Source organism: Miniopterus schreibersii (genome assembly GCF_964146895.1).
Source record: "Miniopterus schreibersii genome assembly, chromosome: 6".
NCBI lineage: Eukaryota > Metazoa > Chordata > Mammalia > Chiroptera > Miniopteridae > Miniopterus > Miniopterus schreibersii.
Genome location: NC_138107.1, coordinates 74,598,197 through 74,624,459, shown reverse-complemented (window position 1 = coordinate 74,624,459; position 26,263 = coordinate 74,598,197). Strand labels below are relative to the sequence as shown.

Below are 26,263 nucleotides of genomic sequence, written 5' to 3'. Positions count from 1 at the left end.
AACACGCTTTGAGATATCCATTTGCTGTGTTAATCTCACAAAGACTTTTCTATAAGCCACATGTCTGTTCTGTGGACAGGTGATGCCTGGAAGGGATGGTGAGCTGGAATGGGAGTCAGATTCCTGTCAGGGAAATAGTTCACTCAACGCCAGAGTTGTGAGGGGAAGAACTGTGCACCCACGTCTCCCCTGTAAGATAAAATCCTCAAGTAACTACACTGGGGGCAGGTTCTGTAGCTGTTGGGGACACTTCTGGTCCCAAAGTGATGTGAGGCAATGAATGGTTCACAAAAAAATGTGAAATCTTGACAAAAGGAATGACTACAAAATAGCACAGGTGTAGCTACCTTGTAAGTAATGACAGTTCTTTAAAATAGATAGAAAAAATAAATAGAAAACTCCAGATTTCATCATACCACACACACATACACACACACTTTCAAAATGTGTTCCAGGCATTTTCTAATGCTTACTCTGCTGATAATTTTTCTGGAGAAAAAAATGAATACAGGAGAAAAGTACCAATGTATAGCTCCATAAAATATACATCATTGGTTATAGTTGATAAGAAAGTGCTTAGCTGAAAGTAAGTTATATTTCAAAATAAGAAAAAAATATTAATGCTGTCAAATAACTTTTAATTTATCACACAGTATAATACTGCTTATTCAGCATGTAGGAATTCCAGCAGGCTACAGCTGTATTTACAATCAGGTCAAATGCCATCACTTAAACTACCTAAGTCACTTAAGAATTAACACCTATGTATATGCTCAACCATTTCCAGAAGAAATGCCCTCTATAAAATGAGATGACAATCTGAAGAGAGTTCAAAATCTAATTGACCTGTCTAAGGGATAGCCTCATACTGCAGTATAACTAAAGAAATCAATAGTCTAATAAAATGTTTTGCCACCAGCCTTGTAAAGATGGGCGAGAGGATCGGGGACAGAGGGATGATCAGTATTTGTCAGTATCCAGGGCCCAGAGAAGACCACAGTCCCTGGGAAACTGTGACAGAAGCCTCAGTTTCCACCTTGGGCAGTTTAGAGTCTTTAATGGTAAGCACATGACTTTGGATGTGAGAGGGTAAGGGCAACATCTCTCTTCTTGGGGTGCTGTGGAAACGTGGCGGGGGCAGCTTACACACTCTAGCTCCCGAGGTCTGGCGTGGCTCCTCAGAGTCTCCAGTGGAGATATTGCCCTGCCCCAGCCATGTTTAGGCAGCTCCAACTAATTCCTGATTAGGCCCAGTTTTTCCAACTTTTGCTTTCATGAACAGCACTGAATAAGTGCCTGAAAAGGAATTAGAAATTGGGAAAAGTTTGCAAAAAACCCTCAGAAGAATTCTTGCAAAAATGAACAGAAATGCTTAAAGGTATAACGGATTGCAAACTTCCCCTTGTTGCCCCCCCCCCCGAATTAATTTCCCATTATTCTGTAAAAATCAATCACAAACTTGGTGGCTTAAAACATTGAAAATTTATTCCCTCACAGTTCTGGAGGCCAGAAGTCTGAAATCAAGGTGTTGGCAGGACTGTCTTCCCTACGAGACCCTAAGGAAGATGCTGTTCTTTCCCTCTCTCTCGGCCTCCACTGGCTGCTGACATTCCTTGGCTTGTGGTTGCATCACTTTAGCCTCTGCCTTCCTGGTCACGTTGCCTTTTCCTCTTCTGCCTGAAATCTCCCTCTGCCCCTTCTCTCTTTTTTAAAACATTTTTGTTGTTGTTATTGATTTCAGAGAGAGGAAGAGAAAAGGAGAGATACAGAAACATCAATGAGAGAGTGATTGATTGGCTGCCTCCTGCATGCCCCCCACTGGGGATTGAGCTTGAAACCTGGGCATGTACCCTGACTGGGAATGAACCATGATCACCTGGATCTTAGGTTGATGCTCAACCGATGAGCCAAGCCCTGCCCTCTACCTTTCTCTTAACAAAGGACATTTATAAAATGCATTTAGAGCCTACCCAGATAATCTAGAATAATCTCCCATCTCAAGACCCTTAATCACATCTTCATACCCTTTATCCATATAAGAGAACATTTACAGATTTCTCCCTGTCCCCATTACTAATACCAAAAAAAAAAAGCAATTATGGGGTTATTAATTTCTACCAGGTCATTGTTTTTACCAAATTATGTTGGCCAGATTCAGTAGTATACTGGAGCCAGCATGTACAGGCTGTGAGAGCCCATTCATAACATTTTAGGATTTTAGCAGGTTGCTTATGAAATTGTTGGTAGCTTAAAATTGGCCTTGATGAGGAGTCTTTACACCATGGAAATACTAGAAATCACGGCTTCCTACACCCTGATCCCCACCCCAAGGAGCTGGTTTATGAAGATACCACTGAATGGCCAGACACCCCCCCCCCCCCCCCCCCCCGCGACCTCTAGTAAACTCACCTCAAAGTTTTCTTACCCTGAAGAATCCTCCAGACCCCTGGAGGCTTGGCTGAAGGCCCCTACTTGTTTCTTTTATTTCCTTTCTTGCACAACCTCAAAAGTAGCTATGTGTTTATGTCCTCAAGGGTAGGGCCCCATCTTTTGTACTTTAGTGTAGCCTACCTGGCTGATCTGAATCAATAAATATAAACTGGTCCCTTTATTTGGGAGCTCTCCAACCTCTGAGGATGCCTGGGAAATTGTAATAATCATGTCTGTCTGTCTATCATCTATCTATCATCTATCTATCTATCTATCTATCTATCTATCTATCTATCTATCTATCTATCTATCTATCTATCATCTATCTAATCTATCATCTATTTGCATTCCTGTCTCCTTGTTTGAGGACATGCTTGAATTGGCTACTGGGTACAACCAGTAAATGCATTTTAAGTACTTTATGCCCAATCCTGTGTACTCATACCTTTACATGTATGATTTGTCAATGGTGTCACTGCAGGCATAAGCAATTTTTAAAAATTTTATTATGTATTGGTTTTGGGTGTACCGCTTAGTGGTTAGGCAATCATATACTTTATATAGTGTTCCTTCAATATTTCCAGCACCCCAACTGGCACCATACATAGTTATCACAATATTATTGACTAGCCCTGGCCAGTGTGGCTCAGGTAGTTAGAGCATCCTCCTGTACAGGAAAAGGTAGCGGGTTTGATTCCCGGTCAGGGCACATAACCCAGGTTGCAGGTTTGATTCCCCTGTCAGGGCATATGAGGGAGGAAACCGATTGATGTTTCTCTTGCATGGATGTTTCTCTCTTTCTCTAAAATCAATTTTAAAAATCACACAATATTATTGACTATATTTCCTATGTTTTACTTAATTCCCCATGACTATTTTGTAACTACCAATTTGTACTTCTCCAGGTATCAGCAATATTTAGCACATGTTTAGTATGGAATGGGAGAGCAACAAAGGCTGGCTGAGTTAATAAAAAACCTGTTAAAAAACCAGATATATTTAGTGTGCTCAATAAAGCCATAGTGCATATAGTTTTAAAGAGAGCTAAATAGAATCAACCCATTGGAAGGTCACTTAAGGTTGACTGAAAATTTTTTTGTCTTAAACATGTACCAGGAAAAACTGATGTAACAACTAAATTCACACGGGGAACCAAGGAGGTCTCAGCCTGTCTGCGCACATTCCCGGGAGAACGTGCGCCGCTTCTCTGACTTTGGTTCATTGTCGATTGCTCTAGGTTCTAAGCTACATCATTGAATTCTGGAGTTTTGGTGGATGGAAGCAGTACAGATGGCCTAACAGATTTTAAAAATTATATAGTGTAGCAGTTAATAGCCCTCTTCCTTCTCAAAGTGAAGCAGTACAACTCTATGAATAATGGAATTTTACCATTAACTCTTTAATTCAGACTACATATACATTTTTTCAGTTCACAAATTTCACTTTTACCTTTTGGAATTTGGCAATAAAGAAATGATTGCTATAGCCCTTGCCAGGTAGCTCAGTTGGTTAGAGCATTATCCCTGTACGCCAAGGTTGCAGGTTCTACCCTGTCAGGGCACACACAAGAATCAACCAATAAATGCATAAATAAGTGGAACAACAAATCAATGTTTCTCTCTCTCTAAAAGTCAATGATTAAAAATTTTAAAAAAAGAAAAAAGAAATGATTGCCATAAAGGCTGTCTCCTTGTCCAAAACAGGTTAAGATCAAAAGAAAGAGGCAGCTCTTTCAACCACCATTTGTTCAATGCTGGCTGTGTGTAAGGCACTGTAATAGACTTGAAGGTGGAAAGACGAGATCCCTGTCCTCAGGGAGCGTCATGGTCCAGTACTATGCTAACTCAAAGGTGGCCTGTGGACTGGCATTGCCCAGGCCCTATCAGGACTTGAGAACTTCAGGCCCTACCACGGACCTGAGTCAGATTCTGCATTTTAATAAGATCCCCTGTGATTTATGTGCATAACAAAGTTTGCAAAGGACTGGTTGAGTAGGTAGAAAAAAAATAATTTTAAGCATTACTGGAGAGTCCATAGGAGAGACACCAAGTACAAAGGAGATCATGATTAAAATAATTTTTTATATAAAGAAACATTTTTAAATTTGGAATTGTATTTCAATTTGAGAATAAGTTCATTTTGGTCTTCTTATATTAGTTTTAGGGGACCTTCTTAACTGAACCCCTGGAATGGGACGTTTTCATTAAGGTTGGGACAGTGTTTGGATGCTTGGTTATCAATGCTCATTCAGCCTCTGACAGTCCAAGGTATCTGTCAGTGACAGCTCTGTACCAGGGCAGCCTTTATCCCCTCGCAGAGCACCTGCCCCAGGGATTGAGAGCAGTAGTGTGCTGCCATATTGCTCCCATATCAAGTGATCCCATGGGAATACTGTGCCTGAGGCTCAGAGTGTCAGGTCCATTCAGGGTCCTTTTGAGACATGAAGACACTGAAAGGTGGGATTTAAGCTTGTGATCCTCCGTACATACAAATGTTTGTGTTTAATAGTGTTGGTTCCCTAAATGGGAAGATTGATTCCATTGAAAGGGACCTCTTCTGACTCTTGAAGCTAGAGCTTGGTGATAAGGCAGTGTTTTCTTTCTTTTGAATATTGAACCAGTGGTAGGTGAGGGGAACCCTGAAAACAGGCCCTTCTCTTAATAGGTAATGGGCTATGTTTTGTCTTCCATGACTTCTCTCTGCAGTCAGTCAGTTGTTTAATTCCTCAGAGGGTAGGAGGTGGGGGAGGAAGTAGGATTTAGTGTACTGTGGGAGTTGGTTTGCTGTGGCCCTGAGGGTAATCTTTTCCTTTTTTTCTTTTTCTCTTTTTTAGTTGTACATGTCTGGCTCAAACTGTTTGCTTCTGGATGTTGAGATAAGCTTTCATTATTAGTGTGTACAAATTATCACAGAGAAAGACTTCCATTTAAATCGACTCTTAAATTATGTATAAGAGATGACAGTTGGAAAACCTACTGTACCCTGTCCTAGAAGCTGAAGGTCCCTGTGGGTCATCTGGGTGATTCATGTGGTAATCTGATAGGGTGCACACTTCACTGCTCCTGCCCGGTCAGGGCTGCCTGAGAACAGGACACAGTTTAGAGTGCCTATCCTCACTACAGTACACGATCTCTCCCCCCCGACTTTTGTCTCTGTTCGTAAGTGTTCTCTTTGTAGGCCCCACTCCCAGTGACGCCAGCCAACCCCACCGACTCTTAGCTTTATGTATGGCACGGTTCCCCGTTGGTTTCTAACTTCAGAGTTTTGCTTCTCACATTCTTCCCTCCAGATTTGGAGGGGACGGTCAGGGCAGGAAAGGCACACAAGGAAATTAAAAGCCACAGTGCTCATTTGTGGCCTTTGAGGCCAAAAAACTGATGGCACTTGAAATTAGTTCCCACTCTTGGCTGGCATTTTACACAGATGGCAGATGGGTCAATTACATGCCTGACTGGGCTGAGGGGTTCGTTTGATCCTAAGTCCTGTCATGTTTAACAGTTTTTATTAAATCAAAAACTTTCATTTGAGCTAAACTCCTTTTGTAAGGATAGGGGTATATTAAGACATGAAATACTGTGTTTTTTGGCAAGGACCTTCCAAATGTACTGTCTATCCCTGTAACTCTTGGTAGAAACATGAATAAATCTTTCCAAATTAATGAGCATTTGACTCAGTAATTCCCAAAGGTGATTCTTAAACTTCCCTTAGTAGTATAGTCTGGTGTCTCCCAGTTCTTGTAGTTAGCTTGTCTTTAATGTATTACTTAAATCATTCCTGAAAGAACATAGGGTAATTTCTTATCCTTTTGGTAGTAATCATGGGTAAGCTTCTCACCATCTTCAAGAGCTAGGAATTTAATCATAAACCTGGTGTAGATCCTCCAGCCATTTCAACCCTTGGATGTCCATCCCATAAGTAAAAGGACAAGGGTGCTGGCCAGGAGGCAGCTGCGACAAGGCCCTGCTACCGAAGGTATGTGTTTCTTTCTGTCAGCCCTCGTCGACTCCCATTGAACGTGTAATGTAAGCAAGATTATCTGATTTCCCGATGCCTAAAGCTCAGCTGTGGCAGGGAGGTAGGAAGGGAGCAGTTACTGGGGAAAGGAGGGGCTACTGGAGAAGGGAGCAGTTATTGGCATATAAACTGACAACAGAAGTTTCTGTTTGACAGCCCGACAGTGAGAGGAGAGATGGGAACACTGCACAGTGAGGGATGTGGGTAAAAGCTGTTCAGCACGCCTGTTTAAAGAGTCTGAAAGAGTGTTCTCTGTTGCAGATTTTCATGGGGAGAATGGTTAAATTAAGATGTTTTATCACATTGAAGATTATAGCTGAAGCTATTTGAAAAAGGTAGACTGTATTCTCAAAATTGGCATTTTCCACTGCAGGGTTATTGGGAACATGAGCAGTAATGTATAGGAAGTGCGTGGCACAGGTAGCCATGACCCTGCTGCTGGGAGGGGGGTGTGCAGGACTCTTGGGTTGATGGTCCAGGTAATTAAAATGTGTGGTTCATCTTAGTTGCCAAATTATAGTTTGAATGAACATAATAGCTTTTCAAGGAGCCCACTTATGATTTTCTAAGCTAATTGGAATATGTGTCCAACATGGATAGTTAAAATCTAAATGTTTCCTCTAAAGCTGATTTAAACCATTATAATCTACCTTGCCACATAGAACTCTGGTCCAGTCATAACAGTAGTTAATTTATTTGACCTTCTTTTACATAAATGAAGATATTAATAATCATGGCCTGATGGAAAGATGGATGAGCTAGTGGCTGGAGAACTGGTTATTGTGCAGATGTACCCATAGGTCTTGTGAATAATGGGAAATTCATTAAGGTTTTTGGAAAGTCAGCCTAAGTGTGTACTTACTTTGAAGGAGTCAGGAGTCTAGTCCCTGAATTGACAGGTATCCTTCCTGGTGGCTTGGCAGTGACTGTTCCTCTAGCCCCTGCTTTCAGCTCTTTCCTAGATGTGTGTAGGAACGGGAGGTGCCGGAGGAAAGCACACCAGTTACTAAGGACACCAGTTCATCTGTGCCATCGTATGTGATTGTGTGAGCACTCTGAGGAGCCTGAGCTGGGAAAAGCATTCCACAGCACTGACTGTACATAAAGAACAGCACAAGGTTTAGTTCAGAGCTTAGATATTTCTATATTAAAAATAAAGCTGCAGCCATGAGCATCATCCCATGCCCCAAGAGGTCGCTAGTTCGATTCCTAGCCAGGGCACGTGCCCGGATTGCGGGCTCGATCCCCAGTAGGGGGTGTGCAGGAGGCAGCGGTAGGTGTTTCTCACACCGATGTTTCTTTCTCTCCCTCTCCCTTCCTCTTTCTCTAAAATCAATAAAAACATTTTTTAAAAAATGGAGCTGCAGTGTGGAAACATCAAGGAGGAGATAATTGTGTGTCTTGTTTGGGATCTGTGGATCCTTCTACAACGGGTGTCATGCATCTCTGAAATGGTAAGCAGCATTTGCGATGTTTATGTATTTTCTGGCACTATGGTCCTTTTTTGCTTTTGATATTTTGAATCTCAAAACTGCCTTTGACTCAGAAAGAACACTGGGTGTTTGAACTTTGATGTTAGCCACGGGCACTATACATAATTTATACCATTTTTGCCCTTATACTAGTGATCAAAGTAGAGATATCATTCCAGTTTAATAGCTGAAGTGGGTCCAGAGTGCTTGGTGGTGTAGCTAGCATCCGTGGTACATGGTGAAGCTTTCAACCCAGTGGTGTCTGACATGACCTTGTTCCGTTGCTGACTCCTCTGTAGGTTGGGTTGTCACATACCTTCTCTGGGCCTAAATTTCTCCACCTGTAAATTGAGGTGTTTAAACAACATGATCTCTTGAGGGCCCTTTTTGCTTTTAAACTGAGTCTGTATCCGCATCACCTGGACTGTTCTGTGGCTTTACCCTTCAGTCCTAGTGCCTGTCCTCTGTCCTGGTTCCTGTGGTAGTAGGAGTTGTCCACCCCAAGAACACTTAGCAGCAGCTCTGTGTTTTTCTGCAAATGTTCCAAACCTGGTAAGCTTGTAGAGCCCTTTTCTTAAAATCTCAATGCATTGTAGACATATGACTTTTATATATAGATGATTTTCTATATATAAGATATATTTAATATATTAAAAAATCTTGCTTTTATAATTTGTAATCAACATTTATTTTCTATTGCAGTTGGTTAGTTTTAATATATTTGCTCAATTCTGAGTAAAGGAAAGTGAGGTAGACCTATTTCTCAACTTGTTGCTAATTAGCCTTACTCTAAATTACGTTTTGGAGAGGGGGCTAATATATGATGGAAAGTTGCAGGGACTTTTTCCACTCCTCAGACCATGGCATTATGTCGGCCTTGGATGGAATGCCGTGCCCAGATGTGATCTAGCCTGTGGCTGTAGGTATGTTGCATGTCATGATTAAGGGTTTACATAGGAGTCTGCAGAGTAGAGCCTACAGCTAACTGCTACTAGCATGGCTCTCAGGCGATGGTTCTCCCTAATAGGAAGGAAGGCCGTTCAGAGCTAGCGAAGTATGATCCCAGGGTAGGGGCTGCCAGGGGAGCAAGCAGAAGAGGGCCCTCATCCCCACACTGGCTGCTGGGGGAAGACAGGAGAGACCATGACAGGAGCAAGCAGAAGAGGGCCCTCATCCCCACACTGGCTGCTGGGGGAAGACAGGAGAGACCATGACAGGTGCAAGAATGGCTCATTTCACCTTTGCTGAAAGCGGGGCATGAAGGAATAGCTGGGTCAGTTTTACTCTCCTTGGAAGCACGTTTCCTTAGACAGTGACGTTCCTAAATCCACCTAGGAGGGCTGGATGTGTATGTCACTATATACTCTTTTAAAACCCCTTCTCAAAACCCCACTTTCCGAAGCGTGGTCTGCTGATAATCAAGTTGTTTCTCATCCCCACAGTCTGTATTCTGCACAGACTTGCGTTTCCGTAGCTTTGCTGGAGTTCAGAAGTTTGAGCTGCCACTGAAGTACTGGCTGTGCAGAGGCGGGGTTTCCCCGCTCCAATGAGACGCCTTCAGGCTGGGGAAGGCCTATCGTCTTTCACAGGAGTGCTCACTCTGATCCAGGCAATAGCCACGCAGCCTGTCTTATTGTTTGTGGAGTCCTGTGGATCCCAGCTCCGGGCAGGGAAAGAGGCCAGTGGGCGGTTTACGATTCTGCACTGGGCTGCGACAAGTGAGCTGAACTCTGATTTCTCCCAAGTCACCTGCTCGGGTGAACTCTAAACCGGGCGCCTGGGGGACGCTGAATCTCTCTCTCCAGTGAGGAGCTCCTGTCTGCCACACGCTCTGGCTGGCTTTCCGCCCTTGCAGGGAAAGATGCCTGGGAGAGGCGTAGGATTACAGGTTGGGATGCTAGGTGCACACCAAAGAGTCGGAGTGCCTTGGTTCTGTTCTTTGCAAAGTCCTGACAAGTGTTCCTGAAATGAACACCCTGCTTGATTTTTTTTTTAAATTGTACTTTTATTTATTTTTATTTTATTGGGGGGCGTGGCTATCCCTAATCTAGAAACCAAGTACCACAATGTGGCCGGAGTAAAAATAATTGTTTTTTTTAACCCTCGATTTCCCTTTTCTTTGTCATTGAGTGACATAGACACAATCTTTCTGCATAAAGCCGTGCCTGATTCTCAGCATTGTCTGAGCAAGTGGGAAGGAGCAGGCTCATTTAAAGGACCTGGACCAATTTTTAAAAAGCAGCTTTTTGTTTTCTGGGCTGTCCTTTGTCTGTAGTGGATTTTGATGTGAAAGAAGATGAAAAAGGAAGGCTCTTCGGGTTCCTTCAGACTCAAGTCAAATTCAGGCTCGCTCTCACGTGCTGTGAGTTGGGTAAATTTCTCCTCCCTGTCCAGGCAGACAAAGAGGCTGTTTCGCAGTGACGGGGAGCTCTCGGTTTGCGGGCAGCAGGTGGAGGCGGACGATGAGAACTGGACGTACAGAACCCAGCCCAGAAAAGGTGACTTGATTACTTTTTAATTTAAACATTTTTAGAAGTTTGCCGTGTCAGAATCCTTTGTTCCTAGCACTGATGTCCCTTCATGGTTTTTGTGCTCATTAGGAGTTTTTGGTTGGTTTTTTGTATTGGAATTCAGTGGCATTCATTCGTTTCCATTTCTGAAATGAAAGTGCTCTTCCAGCTAGCTTCAGCTTGAGGTTGTGTCCTTGGAGAGTGATAAAAGAGCTGTTGTGTGCCCTCAGCACTCTGTCTCCCCCCGACAGATCTGCACGCCCGTGTGTCGTGCTGAGCGTTCAATGGTAAACCACCATTCTAGACGGAACCTTCTGCTCTTACAACAGTTTGAGGTCAGGACATGGAGCATTTTCCTGCAGCAGTGCACTGAGAAAACTTTGGGAATCGTGGAGAGTCCCCTTGCATCTTTTAGAAGAAGACTAATGAATCACATGAACGCCTGAGTTGAACAGGTGTTGGAGCGACATCAAGGAAAATTAACTCGCAGAGGAAGGGCTTGGCCAAAAGGAGTTTTTGGATTTCTTTCAAGTTCCTTTTCAGACCAGCGTTGGCCTCTGTTTTCAGGTTTAGCATGTTTTGCCTTCCTTAAGGTGAGGGAAAGTATCAGGTCTGGTGGGAGAGGGGGAAATGTTTCCGTATTTCTTGACCCCCCCTATTTTATATGTAGAATCTGAGTTCCTCCTCTGTGCATGTTGGCTGTAGACCCGCTTCTTAAGCTCTAAGATGGTTTCTCCACTGGCTGCTGTGGCAGAGCCCAGTAGGGGGGCGCTATTTAAGTATTGCAAAGGGACCTGGTCCAGACATTCCTCAGGATTGTGTTTTCTCAGTTTATCACAATTTTTTCCAGGGCCAAAAGAAACCTCGCTAAAATCTTTCAGGGACCTGCTCTTTGCCTTCTTTGAGGAAACAAAGCTGCTGAAATGTGAGAGAATAAACTTAAGTATGTACAGTAGTTATATTTCATGGATTGATGCTCAAACACAGCCCCTCTTCCTGAAGCATGTGTGTGGAGCCATTTGTTCTTGTTCATTCAGCGATGGCACCAGGGGGACGAGTTAATGCTCTTTGAAGATGTCGGTTGTTTATCGTGTCAAGGAGGTGGCCAGCAGTGGGCTGCTGATGCTGAGCTTAAAAATGCAGTTCTCCAGCTCCGATGCCGTGTAATTGCCAGGCGTAGACAAGGCATTTGAACCTTCTGTCTGAAGTTGTGTAGTTTAATAAGTCCGTGAACTTTACTTTTCTAAATTGGGCATAAGCTGTGGTTTTGGTAAATGGATGGGTTGTAATGTTTGAAGCAAACATGTTTGAAGGGTGGATACAGTGGTGCTGTGGTTATGGGACGGTGTAGTTTTGATTCCTTTGGCCTTTGCCAAAGGTTGTTTTTTATTACTTGTTTTGTTTTAAATCAACCACTGTCAAACTTTTTTTAAAGATGATATACATGTGAGCATGTGGCTTTGGGATTTCTACCATAGATGCTTTAATCTCAGTTAACATTAACGGGAAAGAGACTGCGAATTTGCATGTATTCATTTTCGTTGGGGAACGAAGCAGATATTGTACAGTTGACTTGTGAAAAATAAAGAAGTCATTGTAAAGCACAGGGGTGACTTGTAAAGGGAAGGGAGGACTTGTTTCTGAGATAGTACAAAAGATCGTGCCCTTCATGCCTTAATGTAACAGGGCACACAGGAGCCTCATGAAGATAAATGGGCGCATAATACAGCATGTAAATTTATGTGGTCTTAGAAATAATTGGGCATGGGTAATATTATTTTTGACATATGGAGTTTGGGGAAATCCTTAAGAAGCTGCCTATATAGATCAAAATTCATGGTATTCTGTTTTCACATTTGTCTTACAAAAGGAAATTGACTCCCAACTTTGACATGCGGTCTCAGAGGCATTGTTATAACAATTGATCTTTACTCCACATAATTCTTTCCTTGGGAGAAATACAGAAATGACATTTGTTTATACTTGCAGATCAAAAGAGGAAAAATCTTTTGGAAAAATTATGCAGGATTGGAGTTTTGTCTTTGGAGCATCAAGTAAGCTAAAACTCTAGCAAGGGTTAGCAGTCAGTACTAAGAATGCCCAATGGCAATATTAGCATTTGGTTGCAAATAAGTACGTGTTAAAGACTTACCGATCTGATGGGAATTGTGTAGCATCCTTTTTTTCTTATATATCTGTCCGCCCAGACCACGTGTATCTGAATCCACTTTCCTTTCAGCCTACTCCCCTAACCCCTGCACCTTATATGAGCATTTTCTATTTACACAGGTTTCTAAAAACCTGCTTTCCCTCCCCCCCTTCCCCACATACACCACCATCAAGCAGTAACAGCTAGAGGTAGGACCGTGTAGCTTAACAAGTCAACCTCACTTCAGCAGTTGGTCTCCTGTGTGTTGTGTCCCCCACCTCCCCTCTCCTACTCCCTCAGCCATGGGATCTTTGTCCCTCCCACCCTCTCACCAGCAGCTGCTGCAAGACTGGAGTGCTTGCCTGCTCCCTGCCTACTGTGTCCAGGTCATGTTGCTTTGCTTTGCTCATATTGTTTTGCACTTTAGCCCATTGAATCTCTACTATCAGTGTGGGTAGTTATGTTGTGTAAGATACACAGTAATTTTCTAAAACAATTCTTTCAAGTTTTTTTAAAACCAAAGAAATTCTTTTTATAGTGAGTGACTCTCCATGCTGGATTGCTCATCAGAAACGAAATAAAGTGTTTAAGTGGTTACCGTTATGGGTGTCTGTCAGTACAGAAAACTGTAGCTTTACAGTTTAATGTTGTCACTTGTACTTAAGAAGCTAAGGATAAAATTACAGTTCTAGAGACTCTGGAGACACTTTTTGTAAGCATAACATGCTACTAATAGGCATCTTTCCAACTACACTACCTTTGCTGAGCCTCAAAAGTAACTAGAAGGTAATACTGGTATGTCCAAGCAATCACAAATAATAAATTTTGGCAAATAATGTCAAGGTAACGCCCCAAATTTGAGAGCAAAACTAGATAAATAAGTCATATTTATTTTGAGGGTCACCATCTACGTTGGAAAAATAGCTAAATGGAGTTGATCTGTCTTGATAAAAGAGATAAGAATAATATTCTCTTCTGAATGTAATGTTTTCCTCCATTCTTTCTACTGACATTGACATTTTGTGAAAGACACATCAGTGAGTGCCACTTAATAGTGAGTGCCCATTGAGACTGTCCTGTTTTCTTTTGTTCCAGCACATGGCAAGTTTCATAACTCTCTTGCATTGACATTTGTACTCAGAAAGGTAAAAATGAATTGAGTAACAGCAGTGATCAGTTCTTACATTTTCAGTGTGTCATGACCCACTATAAGGGCAGAGGATGTTTCGACTTAATAAGCCATAAAAATCAAGGGTGTGAATCTGTATCCTCTTGAGTGTGAAATTTTGTGAATCATGAGCTATTTTGTTAGATGTCTGTGCAGTAAAAAAGTAGATGTCAGTTGTAGATGAGACAACCTGTAGCTTTTCATTTGGAGCTCTAAGAACATGTATTGAAGGAATTTTTCTGGAGAACTGTGTGTGGGACACAAAGAGAGATAGCTCTGAAGTCATGGAGTTCATACTTCAGTGGAGAAGCAGTTAAGACATTTAAGGGGGAATTAAAGAGAAAATGCAGAGTAATTGGGAGAAAGGGTAAAAATGAATGGCTTAGATGAGAAGGTCTAGATAAAGATACTGTCTCTGGAGCATTATCATGTTTTGCGTAGTCTTCTGGCTGTTAGCATTGATTTAAACAGTATTTAATGAGCTCCTGCTTTGTTTCTAACACTGTGGGAGGTTTTCAAGGGAAACTAGTGACTAATAGTATTTATCCTGTGCTCCCCCTGTCTTGTTCACTTTCCCTTCTCTTGTCAAATAAAACCAAGAGAGGTGGAGTAATAATGGAGCATCCTCTCCTTGGGCAGAGCTTGTTTTGTTGTGTTCTCAGCCCTCTGTTCTGCTGGGCAGAGGCGTGATTGATGATTCTGGTATTGGCAGGTCAGCAGACAGAGAGGGTAATTGACATGCAAGGCCTCGATTTAAACAGTGCTTTCACTCTCTTATTCTGGACTTTATTGTATATATTTACCATGTTACCGAATTTGAATCATTTGAATTTCAGTACCGTACCTTCCCACAGACTACAGAAATGGCGAGAATGGCCTTACTAGGTATCCTGGGTAATGGATAATCCATACACGAGGTAATCAGTTGTTGAGGGTGGGAGTTGGCTGTATTTAAAGTAATTTCATTCCAATGTCTTCCCTAATAAAATTGTTGCAGAAAACAGGATCCATGTGCATAATTAGATTAGCAATGACTTCAGATACTACAGCGGAGCAAAATGGCATGGAAGACCCAGTGCAGCAAGGTCAAGATCCTGTTTTCTATGTAAATAGCTGTGACTTATTTTTTACCAAAAAAATCTTCACAATTATGGGAATTAAGAACACTTTCTTCCTGGCATTAAAGAAGCCTGAAAAATATTGGCAAATGATGTCAAAGTAGCACCCCAAATTTGAGAGCAAAACTAGATAAATAAGTCATATTTATTTTGAGGGTCACTGTGTACATTGGAAAAATAGCTAAATGGAGTTGATCTCACTGTCTTGATAAAAGAGATAAGAAGAATGTTCTCTTGTGGTGAATGTAATGTTTTCCTGCATTCTTTCTATTGACAGTGACATTCTGTGAAAGACACAAACAGTGAGTGCCACTTAATATTTTATCTGGTTCATTGAGACTGCCCTTTTTTGACCTTTCATTCTTTTTTCTCTGTTGTCTCACTTTCTTGTTTTGCTGCAAAAATGACTTCATTTGTTATTAAATTGAAGTTCTGTTGAAATGATATTTTATGTAATACTTATTATTTACTTATTTTATTTTTTTAATATGTTTTTATTAATTTCAGAGAGAGGAATGGAGAGGGAAAGAGAGGGATAGAAACATCAGTGATGAGAGAGAGTCATTGATCGGCTGCCTCCTGCTCGCCCCCCTACTGGGGATGGAGCCCGCAACTCGGGCATGTGCCCAGACCTGGAATCGAACTCTCACCTCCTGGTTCATAGGTCAATGCTCAACCACTGAGCCACGCCGGCTGAGCATTATTTACTTATTTTTAAAAATTTGTGGATTTGTTTTGAGAATTAGACATACTTAGTTTACTAGAAATATCTTAGAGCAGCAATTTTCAACCGGTGTGCTGCAAGAATTTTTAAAACATGTAATACCTGACTATTTAATCAGGGGCACTGACCTCTTTTCCCTTAGATTGTCAAATAAAAAATTGACAACAGCCAATGCAATAGTCGTCCAGTGGGAATGAATCAAAATTATACTTTTTTTTTTTCAGAATGGCAAAAAAATGTATTTTTGGTGTGCTGCAGAATTTTAGTAATTAGTTTATGTGTGCCATGAGATGAAGAAAGTTGAAAGTCGCTGTCTTAGAGTGATAAAAGGAATAATTTATCGTCAAAGCTTAGTTTTAGAAGTGAGTAACCTGTGTTCTTTTCTATTGAAATGCCTTTACTGGGTTTTGGAAACTTTTTTTTAAGTTGTTCTTTTCAAATGATTATTTTTTTTTACATAATCAAAAAATACCCTGTATATCAATTAGGGTTGATTTTCATAAGTCTTTTGCAGCTGTTATAAAATGGGTTACATTTCCATACAATTTCAACAGTTTTTGGGTTAACTATAATATTTTCTTACCAAATTAAAGACTCCAATAGTTTCTGTGAAATACTTCACTTAACTCCAGTCTTGTCAGTTTTGTCTCCTCGAGGTCTGTTGTGTGTGCACAGGCTCGTCCGTCTGAACTGTAGCTCAGGCCCTGCTCAACTTTCCCTGGCCTTCTGAGTGGTCTCTTTCCCATTATCTTCACTCTTGTCCTACTTTGACCCATCCTTGTATCCACACTGCAATCAGAGCAATCTTCCCAAAATACAAATACCACAGTCGGGTCACTCTTCTGCGGTTCCCCATTGCCTAAGGAATGGAGCCTGTATCACTTGTCATAGCATGCAACCCTGCTCCACCTGACTCCTGTCCCCTGTCCTGACCTCTAGAAATAACAAATGGACCCATCACTGTTTCACAACTCCAGAACTTTCCATTTCCTATCCCCTACCTTTCCATTTCCCTGCAACAGGATGCTCCAGGCCCCTCCTCAGCCTCTTGACTTCCTGCTTAACCTTCTAGACTCTCTTTAAGGCTCTGCGAAGTCTTCCCTAGTCCCCTAAGGGCAGTGCTGGGTACTCCCATCTGTGTGTGTATGTTATTTCTGTACCTTCTACATACCTCAGTCATTGTTTTTCTCATACATTGGATTGTACTTACTTGTTTACTTGTATGTGTCCTTAGCTGGACTGTGAACTTTTTTAGGACAGAGACCAAGTCTTATTTATCTTTTCTATCCCCCAGGCTAAGTACTCAGTGAATGGTTGCTGACTGGGCGGATGTAGCTCATCTGGGACAATGCTCACCATACTGTGTGCACAGGCCAATGGGCCAAACAAATACCCTCTGAATTTGCTTAAAGCATGTGGGTTCTAGGTAGCACTGTGTGCTTACTTTGTCCATTATACTGATGAATCTTACAAGTGCTCCGAACTCTGAACTTTTTTGGGTGCAGCAAAAGGGAGTTTGTGGGCACACAATTTTGGTGGCAGTCTGCTGTTTCCTATTGCTCTGCTCAAACTGTTCGTGTAGCAGGTATTTTGTAGAAATGTTTGGTCATGACTTTTTTGACCATTAGTAAAGGTGACTGAGTGAACAGAGATGAGGAAGGGGATGGATGATCCTATGATAAGGAGAGGCAGCTCAGTGCTACTGCCGTCTGTTCTTGACCTGTTTCCCTGCTTTCACCTTTGCTGTCCGCCACCCCCACTGAAAGTCAGGCTAAACTTCACACAGGAGCCTCAGCGATCCTGTAAAACATCAAACAGAAGTCATGTTGTGTAACTTCACTGCTTACAACCCTTCACTGGCTTTCCTTCTTGGACAGTTCAAATGCTAACACCTTTACCATGTTCTGTAAGGCCCTACTTGATCTGTCTCGTCACCCCATTTCATCCCTAACCTTGTTACCTTTGCTTTCCCCTCACTGTCCTCTAAGTCTCTTTGCTGTTTTTAGAATATGCTGGGCAACTTGACCTTTTCTCTACCTAGAATCGCAGCTGTGCACATGGTTGCCTCCCTGTCTCACTTCTTTCAGATCTTGGTTCAAAAGTCATCTCAGTGACCCTATTTAAAATTGTCTCATCTTACCCTCATCCTGACCTTCCTATCCAAATTTTTCTCTAAAGCACTGTACTATATAAATATATAGTACATATTTATTATACTGTGTACATTATATATTTATTTTTGGTACTGCCTGTCTCCTCAAACGGGAATTTTACCTCTAAGACGAGATTTTTTTGTATGCTTTTATAACCAGTCTTTCCCCAAGCCTGGCACATATTAGGTGTTCAGCAAATTTTAGTTGAAAGAGAGCATGCATGATGCAGAGAGCGTAACTACGTCAGGAAATCTGGGCATTTCACTTCTGTCACTTGCTAATTTTGTGACCTGGCACAAGTCGCATAATCTGTTTAAGCTCTAGTTTTAATTTCTATAAAATGGGATGATACTTATTCATCTTACATATGGGTAGCAGGTACAGCTTGTTTGTGGAATAAATGAGTATATGTTTTATAGATATTACATCAGCCTACAAATTAGATCTGGTTGTATTTAATGGAACTGTCTGTGGGGTGGCCATCTCTTCACTATCAGTAGTTAGTGGAGTCAATGATGGCTTTATCCTAGCAGAGAATATACTGTTCTGTAGAATTTGCAATATAGAAATAGGCAACCCAAGTGGAAGCAATCACTTCCTTTACATGTTTTTTACCTCCATTTTTATGTGAAATCCTGAAATGATTAAAATGCCAAACTGAAAGTCATATCTAAGTCAGTCAACCCACCCATAAATACTAACACTAGCCAACACTTAATGAGTACTTGCCAGGGCTAGACACTATTAATAACACATTACACGAATTAACATTTAATAAATATTGTCTGGAGACCATAATTATTCACTAAAAATAATAGTTGGTTTGATAAGTGGGGAAGGTTTAGATCACCAGGGAGAACTAGAAACTGGGCAGAGAAACTTAGATGGGATGAAGCAGGGAACCCAGAGTAAATCTTCAAGAAGAGATAGGACATCGAAAGCACTCAGGGCATTCTGGAGTCTTGCTTGGACCCAGCAACTTCTGGTATATGGGCAAATGCTCTGCTTTCAGACTGGGTGTGTGCTTCATGCCTCACCTCACTTCAGTTTTATTGACATCCAGTCTGTATCTTATCCAGCGTCTTGCACTTTGCAGAGCGGAAGTAAATATTTGCTGTGTGAACACACGGTCAAGGCGATATTGAAGGAAAACTGCTCTGGTTGTAGCTCTCAGGATAGATTGGAGTATCAGGGACTGGAAGCTGGACGCGGCTGAGAAGAGACCAATAACTGGGCGAAGTGATTTTATAGGCACCTGAGGAAAAGCAGTTATGAAATGTTTATATCAGATTTTCGTGTTAAGCTGTCTTTATTAAGGGAGGCCACAGGTTTTAATAATAACTTGTTCCTTTAGCAATAGCATCTGTCATTTTCAAAGGTATAGTTATATTTTTTCTGGTTTTATGAAATGTGGGTAGCCATCACCTTGCATTTCTAGCCTTCCTAATTAATACATAAAGCAACACCTTGAGAAATCCACCTGGAGGAGCAGCCTCTGTCTGAGGCAAGGTGAAAATAACTTGAATTGGGAGTGACTGGAGGTGGCCTGGCACAGAGAGCCTTCCCTAAAGCAGGCAGTCATGAGGGTGGTGGGACAGAGAGTGACTACCCTGCCATTTTCATGGCCTATTTAAAAAAGGCTGTGTTAAAGGCAGGAACAAATGGAAGACAGTGGAAGAAGGTGGCAATAGACTTGAGGAAGAGGAGGGATACGTTATAAGGGAAGAGAAGAGATCATGCATCTCCATACTTTTCTTCTCTGCCTTCCCTTTGCTAAGTTTTCTGATCCTGTCTCCTAAATCAGTAAAGTTATGGTAGTCTCCTGGGAGTCAAGTTTCTGAATATGCAGCCTGCACAACTAGTTGTTCCCTTGTAATAAATTATGTCTGTTTGTTTTTAAGACGTAGCTAAATAAAGTTTCTGTACATGGTTGGAAAAGGCATGAGACAAGAATAAAAACTATTAACTGATTGAAATAATTTTAGTGGTACAAGTAAATTGTCAGATTTGGGTTCCAAATATATTTATCTTTCTCGAGGAAAAAGCCCATTTGTAAGTGAAAGCCACAAGCAGTTGAGATTTCACTAAACTGTATCACTTAATTTTTGTCTTTTGAGTAAACTTTAAAAGAAAAAGTGAGAATAAATATATTTTATTGTTGGTACAGTTCCCTAGGTATTCCCGAAGGTTCTCTTTTACTTTGTAATTCTAAACTGCCTCAGCTAAAGTAGAAACTGGGTATCTGGTGTTTCTGGATTACATTTGGAGATAAACCAGAATTCTTACCTGAACAGGTGTGTATTGCTTCAGTCTGGATTAGTGTGGGATTGTTTTACAAAGCATACAAAAGACAATTTGTGAATTTCTCTTTGTGGGTGGTTTTGGCTGGTGCTTGGCATGGTTGCTGTGGTCATCTTGACTGGTAGTTATTTATTGGCATAATTTTTTCGCCAGTAGAAAGTACATGGAGTGCTTTGACTTCCTGGAAAAAGAACTTTGATTTTTTTACTTTAAAGTAATTTAATTGCAGCCCTGGCCGGTGTGGCTCAGTTGGTTGAAACATTGTCCCTTCCACCAAAAGGTTGCAGGTTCATTTCCCAGTCAGGGTGCATATCTAGGTTGTGGGTTCAATCCCTGGTTGGGGCTCATACGAGAGGCAACTGATCTCTCTCTCTCTTTCTCTCTCTCTTGCTCTCTCTGTCTCTCAAGCCAATTTAAAAAAACATATCCTCCAGTGAGGATTTAAAAAGAAAAGTAATTTTTTTGCAGAGTTAATCAGTATACACTATTTCTACTATAACAAGATCTTTTAAGTACTTTTTTTTTCCTTGCTAGCTTTCCAAGTCCAGTTTTTTTGTCCTTAACGTGTGAATGCCTGAATGTCATTATGTTCTAAGGATCCCAGGTCTGTTTGATTTATAAGTGATTTTTGAGACACCTTGTTGCATTTGGGCGGTCCTTATGTTCTATTGATGCTTTAGGAAGCTGGAGAGGTTGGGCTTTTCTCTCATACAACATTCCTTTGGATCATCGGACCGTGGTTACATCGTACACACTGGGACATGTGTTAGTTCATCCAGTTATCCCTGTTCCTATGTCATTGTAACCAGGGGAAGGTTATGGAACAGACTTTTGAAGGTTATGTTTCAACTCTAACAGAGATTTGAACAAAAATCCAATTTTCCTGTAGTTTCTGAGAACATTGAGTTAGGTTTTTCTACAACAAGTGCTTGTTTGGAATGGGAGAAAGAATCTTTTAGAGTGGACCTGTGGTGTGAATGTTTTGGGTTATACAGTGCCCAAGAAGCTTAATTATATTTGTTTTGTTTAATTCAGTGAGCTTTGAAAATTTGCCTGTGTCCAGAGTAATAGATATACCACATTTGTTCCTAGCCCACACAATGCATGCGTGCACCCCCACACACACACCTGCATATACATATACACACACACAGGCATACACAGTAAGTCCTCACTTAACGTTCTTCATAGATTCTTGGAAACCGCGACCCTAAGTGAAACGACGTGTAAGGAAACCAGTTTTACCACAGGCTGAGTGATATAAACAAGAGTGAAGTCCCGAGGGCATTATTTCTGGTCACAAAAATGCTTCACAAAACTTCTAACTAAAGACCCCAAACTCTTCTCGTATTAAACACTGAAATAAATGTGGGCGCTACATATGCATAAGAAGTATGGGTAGAAACAAGGCAGAGAATGATTTTCCAGCCTGCTGATTCCAGGGCAGGGGCAGGGTCAGGGTCAGGGTGGCTGGAGCCAGTCCCGGCCACTGGGCAAGCGAGGCGGCACCCGCGCCGGGCATGGGGCGCCTGGCCCTCACACTCACTCAGGCTGGATCACGTAGCACGCGGGAGGAAACAAGTATGGGAGAAGCCCCACGCACACGCCGGGAGGACCTGGGAGAACATGCAGACGTCACACGGGCTCACCCTGGCCGGGAATTGATTTCTTTCTCATCAACGTTATAATGGAATGACATTGACTCAAACGAGGTTATTCGAGGACCTGCTGCATATAAAACGAAACAAAAGCTTTGTGAAAATACTTACCTTGGCTGCGTGTCTACATAGGATACTAGTAATTTTCTCTCCTGTTTTATTTTATAGACGGAAAATGTCAGTCCTGACCTACGAAAGCGGTTTTATGACTGACTCCCTGTTAGGTCACAGCCTTCAGTTGGCAAAATGGTGCTTTCCGTAGACTTCTCTTCTTTGGGTAGGGTTTTACTATCCTGAGTCCAGCTGGCTCCTTCACAGTGTCTAGAAGGTACAGACGGATGGCGTTTCTGTGGATGGTCCACTGTCACGTCGATGTGGTAGGAAGGCCTCACGCACCAGAAGTATCTTTAGGTGCACTGTGGATTAGTGGTGCATCTCAGAAAATACCTGGTCTGAGAACTAAGGGCAGCGAGCACCTAAGCATTCATTCACCATGTCAGGCCTCGTCTAGGTTTCGCTCTGCACTCTGACCCCAGGACCATGTCCATGAATAAAGGGAAATGCTGGGAAATTAGCAGCAGGACTGAGCGAGTTCCAGCACGAACCCTGTCCCCTGCTGGAGCAGAGTGGCGCGGAGCCTTGCTAATGCATTTGGAGGACTGCTTGCACCTGCTAACCCACCCAAGGGAAAGCTCATGAATGGCAGTGTCTGTCGAATTTCTGCCTTATTCTGGAGGTTTCTCTGTCATCATGTTTACTGACCTACTGTCCATCCCCCACAGGGGAAAAATTAGTTGAAAAGTTCATTCCATTTACTTTTACTTTCAAATTGTTGGGCTCTAGGCTATGTGTATCAGAGATCCTACCTGAACTGGAAGATAAGCTGCATTTTCTTTGAAACAAAGTTATTGTAAAAATGTGATGGTTGGCTAGAAATACTTTTTAAAATTGCGATCACATGGAGTACATGTTAGCTTATGTAAAGTGTTAGCAGAATATGCCTTTTACTTACTTGCATTTCCATATAACAAGTTTGCTTCATTCATGTTTCAGAATTTTAAAAAATTTCAAAATTTTTAAATTATAAAAACCTTTCTAAGGTATACTCTGCAGACAGAGTCTTGGTTGCAGGTCTTGGTTTACCCAGTAGTCACACATGTACGGTCTCATTTCATTGTTTTGACAGTCCTATGGGATGGGCAGGACAGGTGGCATGACCCTCTTTTGTCATGACAGCTTTGAGGAAGCCGCCTCGGAAAGATTAAGTGACTTGCATAAGGCCATATGGATAGTAATGCTTAAGGCCATATGGATAGTAATGCTATAGATTGGACTTGAATCCACTTTTTGTGACTTAGTCCCACACTCTTGTTGTGACACTGTGCCACATCTCTGCTCAGTACACAGAGCACAGTTAAACCTGGTTTTGATGCCTTCGTGTCACCATGAATGGTTGTTGAACCTTGTAATAACCTGGCGATGCCCTGGTGGCTCCTGAGGTTGGCAGAGATCTTTGCTTTGGCGAGAAGTGGGTCTCCACCGTGTGCCTCTTATTCCATTGGTGCTGTGGGCTTTCTCTTTTCCCCCATGCAGCCATGCCTGCCTCTTGTCCCCACCACTCTCTGGTTTGGTGTTTCTAATTTGTCACCTAGTGTGGAGGCTCTGGGCGATCCAGTTTATTATAACAGTATTAACCGGAAGGTTATAATGAGATCCTGAGCCACAACGCTGTGAGTGATGCTATCTGGTCAGAGACCATTTTGATTTCTTGGCCATATTTTGAGTGGTTGAGCTTGTCAGAAAAGTGATCTCTCGATAAGCAGGATGTTACTGTACTGCATGAGTGTGTTTTTTACATTTTTATTTTCTGTTGGCTTTTCTTTTTAGCACAGTTGAATAAAGGAAACGTTTGCATTAATGTTGTGGGATTGTGACTATATTTGGGCATCTCAGTTCTTTTTGTAAACATTAACTTTCAAACACTTCTATAACACTCTGAGTTTTCAAGTAGGATTACTGCATTGTTTCACTTAATAAGCTAGTATAGCTTTTAAGCTTCAGTTTCACCATTAATCACTTTCTCTAATAACTTAAGTTCTCACTCTCCCTCCCTTCTCTTCTCTCCATCTGATATTTGGACACCACATATATTTTCTTGATTTTCATATGGGTGAAATTGCTTCCTCGTATATTCAATTTCGTATCTTTCTTCACATTATCTGCTTATAGAAAAGTTAAGCAATTGTGATGACAAAACATATTTCTCTGAATAATTCATATTATCTGAAACCAATTCTTGTCCCGTAAATACTTTTTGCCAAACACTTTAAATGATATTGGTCTTTATTAGCACAAATGGGAATTATATAAAATGTGACTGAAAAAGCTGATTGGACCCTGCCTTTTTTGTGAATTTCTTAATAAACCACTATATCCCGATACTTGGAATTAACATGGTCTTTTAATAGTCTACGTTGAAATGCTATAGTCCCCATTTTGTATCCTAGGCCTACAGTAATTGCTTAATGAATACTTTGATTTACACATGAGAGAGCTGCAAAAATGTTTGCATGCAATTTGAATAAATTGAAAGTAGAGACTTAAAAAAAACTTTTCTGTGTCTCAAGAAATGTGCTTAAAAGCACAGCAGTGTCAAAAAGCACTGTTGGCCTTTCTCTTACTCCTGAACATTAGAGAATTGATAGAAGATGCTCACTCCTGATACCCAAAGCTTCTGATACCCGGTGTTCACTCTGTGTTTTGGATGTAGAATCTCAGAGATAATGATGGTTGTAAAGATGCCTTTCTTTGCAGATGAAGCAAAATTTCAGAGAATTCTGACTATTTTGTATATACCTAATTAGAGAAACCAACTTTAGCAGTTATTTAGAGAGAGAGCTTATTGGAGCAATGACCACATGTTTTTTTCTCTCGGTGCCATTTGAGAGCATTGGAGTAAATATTTGCATATAGTCCCCAAATTGGAGCTAGGAAGGGATCCCAGTGGTTACCTGAGCAAAACAAGGCTAACTTGTTAGGGCTGGGAGGAACCTCAGAGATAGCCCTGCCTGATGTCTCATGTGACAGATGAGAAGGGGGACCGGGGAGGTGAATGAGCTTGCTTAAGACCACACAACCCACAGTGACCCAGTTAGGCTGTGCCCTTACATTCCTCTCTCCTCTCTTAAATGGCACTGAGATTGTGTCCCTTTCTATTACTTTCTTTAATTTTGACATTCCTGACTGCCCTGTGAAGGTCAAGTGACAGATTCCTTTGCTGACCTTTCAGAGCAAGTTTGGGAAGCTTTTCATTCACTGTGTATCACCCAGAAGTTTTCTAAATAGATGTGTCTGAGACAAGCAACTTACTAATGAGAGCAAAGGCAAAGGAGGGACATCCACCCTGAAAACAAGCTCTCTGGTGTCACTTTGATTCTACTCACAAAGGCAAAATTTATTCAGCTTTCAAAGAACTGAAGGAAAAAACAAAACCCCCCAAGACAAACAGAAAACCCCAAGGGCCCCAGGCTGCAGCCTTTCCTTTGTATGAACTAAAGTCCTTAGAGACTGTGGAATAACCTAATAGAGCTGTCAAAAGCACACCTGCCTCAGAAGAAATAAGTGTATTTGCAAACTCTAAAGTTAGTATTCTGTTTTTGATGTGTAGTTCCCCCCCTTTTGTGGGGCTGTAGATTTATTATCGTGAATAGCTAAATTTGCAGACATGCATTAAGTAAAAATGGAACAAAAATGCCAGCCATTACCATCGACAAAATTGTAGACTCCTGTTAGAACTTAACTTTACTGATGTTAAGCAAGGGTGTGTGTGTATGGGGGGGGGGGGGGCGGGAAGGGGGGTAAGAGGAAGGGAGGAAGGGAAGGAAAGCAGAAAAGAGGAAGAGGTAAAACAAAAATAAAAAATGAAAAGACTCAGATCTGTTTGGTGATCAAAGAGCGGGAAGAGAGAAGAGCTGTTTCTGTGGAAAGCTGTGTTCTCTGTGGACCGTGTAACTCTGTGATTATCATGCACTGTGGCAAGACGCCTCCCTGAAAATGGTCTGCCAAATTGAAGAATAATTTTCTTGCTTATTTTTAAACTGCTAAGAACAGGGGAAAAGACTGAATGAGCCTAAATGCTGTGGTTTCCTCAAACCATTATTGTTGCAAATCCTATGAGTCCTGAAATAACTTGCTGTTCCTGGGAAGTTTCAAGCTCCCTGGCTGCTCAGAAAGAAGACTTGGCAGTTGAAAGGGAAATGATTAGCTTGTTCCTTTAACCGTTGTCACCAAGGTTTAAGTGGGTCAAAAGTTGGAGAATGGGGTGATTTCGGAAATAAACTACCTTTTTATGGAAATTCTCCAGGTCTTTACAGAGCTTTGGGTTTTTCAAATATATAGTTGGCTTAAAAAGAAAAGACTTTAAGTTTATAAATCTTAAGTTAAATATTAGAATAATAAAATCAGGAACCTGGACACTTATTGTATGTCTTTTTAATTTTTCTCTTTTTGCTTGGTGATTCAAAGTAATTATCATTCAGTTACTCTCTCTGGTTATGAGCTTATGTT

At 41.5% G+C, this 26,263-nt stretch overlaps 1 protein-coding gene across 4 annotated transcripts in view; it reads left to right on the top strand.

The window, feature by feature from the left end:
- Positions 1-26,263, top strand: part of NHSL1 (NHS like 1) — a 193,570-nt gene that overhangs the window by 63,540 nt on the left and 103,767 nt on the right. For 2 of the 4 annotated variants that reach the window (XM_081141377.1, XM_081141374.1), the window contains exon 1: positions 9,514-10,414. The exons of the other annotated variants lie outside the window; for them this stretch is intronic. In XM_081141377.1, the coding sequence (XP_080997503.1) occupies positions 10,213-10,414 (202 nt within the window). In that variant the 5' untranslated portion in view covers positions 9,514-10,212. Of the gene's footprint in view, positions 1-9,513; positions 10,415-26,263 lie in introns of those variants that run through there. 4 annotated transcript variants of the gene reach the window in all.